General features: G+C 41.6%; 1 protein-coding gene across 1 annotated transcript in view; it reads left to right on the forward strand.

Annotated features, from left to right (window-relative positions):
• Nucleotides 1-6,186: 6,186 nt before the first annotated feature.
• Nucleotides 6,187-8,558, forward strand: part of LOC121635936 — a 2,594-nt gene continuing 222 nt past the window's right edge. Inside the window, exons 1-3 of the mRNA XM_041979375.1 lie at nt 6,187-6,353; nt 6,775-6,928; nt 7,288-8,555. Of these exons, the coding sequence (XP_041835309.1) occupies nt 6,336-6,353; nt 6,775-6,928; nt 7,288-8,555 (1,440 nt within the window). The 5' untranslated portion in view covers nt 6,187-6,335. The remainder of the gene's footprint in view (nt 6,354-6,774; nt 6,929-7,287; nt 8,556-8,558) is intronic.

The following is an 8,558-nucleotide window of genomic DNA, read 5'->3' on the forward strand; positions in this document are numbered from 1 at the left end:
TGCGCTCAGACTTGGGCTCTTTCCCTCACACTCAGACATTTTCTCTGCACTCAAAACTTCTGCTCTTGGATATTTTTTCCTCTCTCTTGGTTGTAGAAAGAGCTGTCTGTCAAACCTCCTCCAGCCAATAGAATACGAGCTAATTCGAGCAACTCGTCCACACCTTCTTCAGGGTGCGCTTGTTTTACTTGACACAGTGACTCCACACTCTTAGCCCACATTTTGTTTGAATATAAACTATTTAGTAGTGACTAATTATCATTTTATGTTTTGTATAAAAGTTTCTCATTAATCAAACAAATAAGTTGTTTCTCATAGTTTTCTACATTGTGCAGTGTAATAATAATGATTAGCAAAGAAAACTCAACATGTTACGTTTCTGTCAGAGGGGGCGGGCTATTTTCAAAACTCAACATATCCCGACCGCAAAGGCTCATGGGAGATGCAGATTCAGCTGGAATTTAACCCTTTTTTTTATTGCTGTGCTATAAATTTGAGTTTTCTTCTTCAATTCATGTGTTATGTTAACAAGTAGATAATGTCATAAAGTTCTGCCCTCTTTGAATTTTAAATTTGGCACCATGAATGCAAAGGACAGTACAGGAAAGGAAACCACCACCAGCATCTCTTTTTATACTGTGTGATGGTCGAACCAGCAACCCTTGGGCCACTCTACCCACTGAACCATACCGCCCCCGTAAGAAACCCTATCTTAACCAAGTAAGAGAAATCTTACTTAAATAGTTAATGTGTATACATATTGAGTATGGGTGGGCCAGTTCACTGTTTTATATCACTATTATATTCAGTTATGATTCATTCATGTTAAACTATTATTTTTATTAATAATTAAATAACAAATGCAGCTGTAAAGTTAGACAGGAAGCTAAAAGTTGCGTTGCTACCCGGACACTTTAGGGGGACGGACAAGTGTCCAGGTGGCAAATAGCAAACAACCACATGTGGAAGCTAGCTGCTAGCCTTGCAGCCACTGTTACAGGTTGTGAGATTTCCTCATCAGGTTTGAAGGCTAGCGTTCAGAAACATTTAGGTTTAGCTAAATCATTTGAAAAGTGATGGTTTCAACTGTTATCTGCTTAGACAGTCTGGTTTTAGGTAGCATATACTGGGTTTTATAATGATAACTGCAATAATGTGAAGTCTCAGCAGCCTCAGGATTTAGAGGCCCTGTTACTAAACCCTTTCATGATAAAATATGATCGTCTCAACTCAGAATTTGTTTCAACACATTTTTTTTTTTTTTTTTTTTCCCCAAGTATGTTTATTGGTTTTTAAGTTTCAACATAAAAAACAGAACAAACACCAAACAACACCCCAGCTCACAAATAAGATGAGTGGCAAACTCAGAGACTTAAATTACAAAAAAAAAAAAAAAAAAAAAAGATCCACAGTACATGTATAAGACCAAAGCGGAACGGTTGCATCATACAAACCCTCGTGAGAAAATAGCAGAGATATCCAACCCGACATAGCACATAAAAGGGTCCCATATTCTATGGAACACATCATCTCTATTGTTTAGCTTATTTGTTAGGTAGTCCAACGACACATAGTCAAGTACACTCCGCTGCCATTGTGCCTTAGATGGGGCTTTGTCTGTGATCCAGTTCAATAGCACACATTTCCTTGCACAGAAAGTAAGTAACCTGTATAGATGTCTTTCATATTTCCCCTTGATGTTATCATTTGTCATTCCAAGTAGCATACACAAAGGGTTAAATTCAGTTATAGTAGAAAAGATCTTATCTATGTCACCTTTTATATCAAACCAAAATTGTTGTATTTTTCTACAGAACCACAGACAGTGAGTAAGGTTACCCACCTCTATTTTACATTTGGGGCAGAGCGGAGAAAGGTCTGAGTTAAATCGATGGCGTTGAGAGGGAGATATATGAGCTCGATGTAAAATTTTAAGTTGCATAGCTTTAATTCTATTACAAACGCTCAAAGATTTTGCATTCTCCCAAGCCTGATCCCAGGCCTCGTCACTGATCCTCATATCTAATTCTTTTTCCCACGTCCCTTTTAACGAGACTGTGTTTGTAATCCCATAGTCTTTTAGTACACCATAGCAAATTCTCATAGAGGTTCTGAGTTTCGGCTTGAATAGCTGGTTCTCACAATCAGAGACGGTTTGATTATTTTGTATTGTTGTGTTCCTTTGGATATAGTCTCTCACTTGTAAGTACCGAAAAAAATCATGTCTATGAAGTCATATTTATTAAGTAACTGTTCAAAAGACATCAGATTAGGTCCGTCCATTAAGTCAGAAAGGGTGGAGATCCCTTTTGCTGCCCAAACTCGAAAACCGGAGTCAGTAGTCCCAGGCAGAAAAAGGGGGTTATCACACAGTGGAGTGAAAAGAGATGTTAATTGAGACCTGCCTTCAAGCTTTTGTACTATTTGCCAAGCTCTTACAGTAGATAATGTTAATGGGTTACTACAGGACATCCTTGAGGTTTTGAGTTTTTTCACAAAAAGCAGGTTTTTTAAGGGGAAATTGGACATGGCGCTCTCTATATCAAGCCAGAGAGAAACAGGTTCTTGCACCCAGTCGGCAGCTACACGCATGTGGGCACTAAGCTGATATTTCCTTATGTCTGGGAGGTCAAGGCCCCCCTTTGATGATGGAAGACATATCGTAGCTATTTTAAGACAAGGTTTCCTCCCTGCCCAAATAAACGAACTAAACCAGCCATACAGAGTTTTAATAGTTTTGTGCGAAAAAAGAGTCGGAACCATCTGTATTGGATATAGTAGCCGGGGTAGGACGTTCATTTTCAGAAGAGCAATACGGCCAATCCACGACAGGGGTAAGGTTTTCCATCTCTCTAAATCCAATTTTACACGCTCAAATAAAGGAGTGAAGTTACTTTTATACATCTGATCAAAAGCGGGTGTAACCTTGATCCCCAAATACACAAATCCCTCTGGTGACCAATTAAAGGGAAATGGAGAAGGAGTCTGAGGTTTTTGTGTAAAGGCACCCAGTGGCATCACTTCTGATTTATTGAAATTGATTTTATAACCTGAAATGTCGCCGAATTTATTAATAATTTCAATTAGAGAAGGGATTGATGTTTCAGGCTGGGTCAACACAACCAGAACATCATCCGCATACAAAGTAATCTTATGTTGTCTTTGTCCTATGGTTAGACCGTGTATGTCCTCCCGAGATCGAACCGCCTCTGCCAGTGGCTCCACAGCCAAAGCAAAAAGCAGAGGGGAGAGTGGACAGCCCTGTCTGGTCCCCCTCAGAACCGGAAAGTTAGGTGATCGCAACCCATTTGTAAGAACTGAAGAGCAAGGATCAGTATACAAAATCTTAATCCAATTTATAAAATTTTCACTTAAACCAAATTGACATAATGTATAAAACAAGTAAGGCCATTCGACGCGGTCAAATGCCTTTTCGGCATCAAGAGAGACCACTACGCCAGGCACTGAGTTTTGTTTGAAGAACTGGATTGTATTCAACAACCTGCGCACATTGTTATATGAGTTGCGACCCCTAATGAAACCCGTCTGGTCTTCATTAATTAACAGGGGGAGTAAGCGTTCTAGGCGTTTAGCAAGTATTTTGGAAAGGAGTTTCAAATCCACGTTCAATAGAGAAATCGGCCTATAAGAGGCACAGTCTTCAGAAATTTTGTAAATATCTCATTAATAGTGGCAGTATCAAAAAATTGTTTTCCATTTGTGTCTTTAATTGAAGAAATATTTTGGGAGTCCAACTTCTTCTTCGTCAAATACGCTAAATATTTCCCAGGTTTGTCGCCATGTTCGTATAACCTTTGCCTTGCAAATCTAATTTTAGTCTCTGCCTCTTTTGTCAGAAGACAATCTAATGATGAACGGAGAGCAAAAATTTCCTTAAGTTTACCAGTAGACGATTTTCTCAGATAATCTTCTTCAGCACACTTTAATTTGGATTCTAAAATCTTTCTCTGTTCCGCTTGTCTACGCCTTTTACTTTTTGTATAGGAAGTGATGAGGCCTCTTGAATAAGCTTTCGATGTCTCCCATAGTAATGAAGGGTTATCTGTAGAGGGTGTGTTAATTAACAGAAACTGTCTAAATTCCTCTGTAAAATAGTCTATAAATTTTTGATCATAAAGAATGGAGGAGTCAAAATACCAACGTCTAGTTTGTGGGGCCGGGTTTCCAACACTGCAATGAAGGAAGACCGCAGCATGGTCAGACACTACTATGTTACCAATTGAGCTGGACATAATTGATGGTAGTATATGGTTTGGGACAAAAAAATAATCTATTCTCGTATAACATGTATGCACTTTGGAAAAGAACGTAAATTCTTTGTCTGCCAAATGTTGTGCCCTCCACACGTCCACATAGTCCAACTCTTCACATAAGGTAGTAAGAGTTTTGGCCTGAGGTAGGAGAAACAATTTACCTTGAGGAGATTTATCCATAATTGGGTTTAAGTGACAATTGAAATCCCCCCCAACAAAGGAATTCCTGACATTTAGATCTACAAATTTTGTAAAGGCGGTGACTAGAAAATCTACTGGATGGCCAGGAGGGTAATACATATTCATAATTGCAATTTCCTCTCCATATAGAACACCTCTCACAATCACATAACGGCCACCCGTATCCTTTATACAGTCAAGAAATTTGAATGGTAGATTTTTACTGATTAGGATAGCTGTACCTCTACTCCTTGATGTAAACGAAGAGAAAAAGACATGTCCAAACCCCCCCTGCGCTAGTTTAGAATGTTCTATAGAGTCCAAATGAGTCTCCTGTAGTAGTGCTATGTGAACCTGTTCTCTCTTGAGATAATTCAAGACCTTTCTCCGCTTAACAGGTGTATGGATGCCATTTACATTCCAAGTGCATATATTCAATTTAGACATATTTTTATTATATTATGTAGGTAAAGCATGGTGTCTTCTGAGCCCCTTTCCACAGTTGGATAAAAATAGCAAGAATAGTAAACATAAAAAAGAGCTGGGGCAGCACAACAGGTGAACAAACAAACAATAACAAAACAAACAATGCCTAACATCGGCAAAAGAGAAAACACTGTCCTTCTCCTAATATAAAGGAGCTCGAGTGTAAAGGTTTCTAGCCGCAGAAGATAACTTCTTACTCAAAAAAAAGAACTAAAAAAAAGGGTAGCAGCAACGCCCATAGTGTATCACAAACAATCAACATAACATTTCTTGACAAAAACAAAAAGATAGTGGCAGTAAATGCAATTTTAGCAGGGCAGTACTCAATAAAATGAAATAAAATAAAAAAATAAATAAATAAAAAAAAAAAGTAGACTGCCAGCAGCAAACACTTACTCACGGTATAGAAGAAATCTCAACTAAAACCAGAAGAGCGAACACAGTCAACAGCAGGGGTTGAGACCAAAGACTCAATAAAGTCTTTCACCTCGGTGGCGTCCTTGAAAATCTTAGTAGATCCGCAGTGGGTCACTTTCAGCAAAGCGGGGTAGATCTGTCTGTAGTCAGCTCCAATGGACCTAAGGCGTTTCTTAACTTCGTCAAAACGTTTCCGTTTACGCACAACAGCAGCCGAGTAATCCTGAAAGATCATCACCGTGGCGTTCTCATACTTCAAGGGCTGGTTTTTCCTGCTCATTTCCCACGCTGCGTTCATAACCCGCTGTTTGTCTTGGTAGTTGTGTAGCCTCACCAATGCAGGACGTGATCTCTGGCCAGGGGACGGGGCCTGTGTCGCCGTGCGGTGCGCCCTTTCCACCTTAAGTCTGCCCGCTTTTGTCTTTATGTTTAAAAGTTCAGGCAGCCAACTTTCGAAAAAGTGTGTGGGATCGTTACCTTCAGCGCCCTCCGGGAGACCAATAATGCGAATATTTTTACGTCGTCCTCTGTTTTCTAAGTCGTCAGCGCGCTCCGCCAGCTCTTGCACCCGCTTCTCCAGTGATTTTAGTTTCTCTTCGGTCGGCGCCGTGGCATCCTCCACAGCCGAGAGCCGGGCTTCAACCTCTTGTATACGCTCCTCATGGTCCTCTAGTTGTGTCCCCTGAGCTTGTAGTAGCAGGGAGACCGGGCCGAGCTTCTCTTCAATGACTTTAGTGAGGTTCACGGTCACTTCACGTATCACCTCGCGGACTGCTGGGTCCATTACATCCTCCGACTCGGCGAGAAGGGTCTGACTGCAGCTGGGGCTTCCCTCAAAGCCACAACAAACCACGCCCCCTACAAACCACGCCCCCTACAAACCACGCCCCTTAAAGGCGGCATAAACAATCGAAGATTACTAAACGCAGAGGAAGCGGAAGAAAAAGGTGGCATAAACAATCGAAGATTATAGACGCGATGTCAATGCCCGTTCAGGTGAGACACATTTATATTATTTTGAAATGAAATGGCTATATCAAAATAACAGTGTCAATTAAATAGTACATTCGCCAACCAACCGCAGCTGCCAGAGAATAGTGATATGTGTGTTGATGACGGTCGAAGTGCTTTTTACAGTTATTTTTATTTATTTTAAAAATTAAATGTGTAAAGCATGGGTAGGCAACTCTAGTCCTCGAGGGCTGACATCCTGCAGGTGTTCAGAATTTCTCTGCTGCAACACAGCTGACTCTGATCAATGGGTGATTAGCAGCGCTTGGTGACAAGCTCTGCACAAGGTGGGTTACAACAGTGAAACTCCTATGCCGACCCTCAATGACTGAAGTTGCTTACCCCTGGTATAAAGTAAGGAAGTAGGCCTATGAGTTTTTTAAAATGGTATTTTATTCTCCTATAGACAAACAACACAACATTTCAGGATGGCACTTGCCCGGAGCTCGTTAAATTGGGAGTGGACACTTTTCAGTGTCCAATGTGCCAAAAGGTTGGGCCATACCATGCACTTGTTCCACATTTACAAGGCCACCAGATTTCTGTGGTTAAATATGGAGGTAAGTTCAACCAGAATGTTTATTGCTAGCTAAATGATCAACAGTAACTATAAAAGACCAGTTGGCCTACTTTTCAATATCTCTTTCTATAACTCATATAGAAATATATTTTTTATTACATATTTACAAAATATTTTCTCAAAATGCATCTGTAATATTTTCCACATATTTTTCTGTATTACTTTCAGGATATAGTGTCTACAAATGCCACCGTCATTGTGTGCGCAGCAGTCATTATCACTGCAGCCACTGTCCAAAGATCATAATCAGAAAGGAGCTGTTTATTAGTCATCTCAGAACTTGCCTAACGGCAGGTACACTAGCAGCAGTGACTGCAGCTCCTTCACCTACACCGGCAGGATCAGCTGTGAGGCCAGCAGAGCCACTGCATCCTTCACCTACACCGGCAGGATCAGCTGTGAGGCCAGCAGAGCCACTGCATCCTTCACCTACACGGGCAGGATCAGCAGTGAGGCCAGCAGAGCCACTGCATCCTTCACCTACACGGGCAGGATCAGCTGTGAGGCCAGCAGAGCCACTGCATCCTTCACCTACACCGGCAGGATCAGCAGTGAGGCCAGCAGAGCCACTGCATCCTTCACCTACACGGGCAGGATCAGCAGTGAGGCCAGCAGAGCCACTGCATCCTTCACCTACACGGGCAGGATCAGCAGTGAGGCCAGCAGAGCCACTGCATCCTTCACCTACACCGGCAGGATCAGCTGTGACACTAGCACCGACAGCAAGTCCACCACTGATTACAGTGGCAACAAAGGGTATGAGAACTAGTCCACAGAAGATGACAGGCCCCAAAATTCTGATGTCAAGGCGCAGAAACACAACATGTTGTTTTTGCAACTTGATATTGCTGAAGAAAAACCTTAAAGCACATATTCAGAGACAACACACACCAAAAACACGAGATATCACAGCCAATCACCATCTACAGTCTGTGTGTATTGAGAGAAAAAGAGGAATTTTTGCTGTTTTAATGAGATTCAATGGTCCAGCCCACTACATTCATGTCAAGAAGTGTACCTGGGGTGAGAAGCCTCAGATTACCTGCCAACTGGACACATGCAACAGGTTATACGATTATGCACGCAGAAGTGGGCAAGTAGGTTTTGACTGCCAACATATTCAGTCATTGGTGTATGGTCCTGTGGACTCTAATTTACCAGTTGTCCTTGATGAAGAGATTCTAACAGATATGCTAATCAACAAATGGTTCAGCAAGAACACAGAGAGAGAGTGTTTAAGTAGGAAGCTGGCTGCTGATGCGGAAGGTGCTCCATTGAGCTTTGAAGTAAATCTCAGGAAAGAACAAAAGCAGTACTTTTTTTCTGTTTTTGAACCACACATCTCCTCATATTGTAGATTTGGAAGGCTCATGGTCCACTACAATGGTATCAAAAATACATGGCATTGTCCTTGCACAAAGGCTCGAAAATCCTGCCCACACAAAGCCATAGCCAAGTGGCACCTACACCAGCTAGAACCTGCGATTTTCACAAAACCGGAAAGCTGTCATGAGGACCCTCCTGAGACATTTTCAGTTGAGCCACACCCTACAGTTAACACACAAACGGGTAACATTTCCCTGTATCCTCCAGAGGGGGAAGCACTGGTG

Source organism: Melanotaenia boesemani, chromosome 24 (assembly GCF_017639745.1).
Source record: "Melanotaenia boesemani isolate fMelBoe1 chromosome 24, fMelBoe1.pri, whole genome shotgun sequence".
NCBI classification, from domain to species: domain Eukaryota; kingdom Metazoa; phylum Chordata; class Actinopteri; order Atheriniformes; family Melanotaeniidae; genus Melanotaenia; species Melanotaenia boesemani.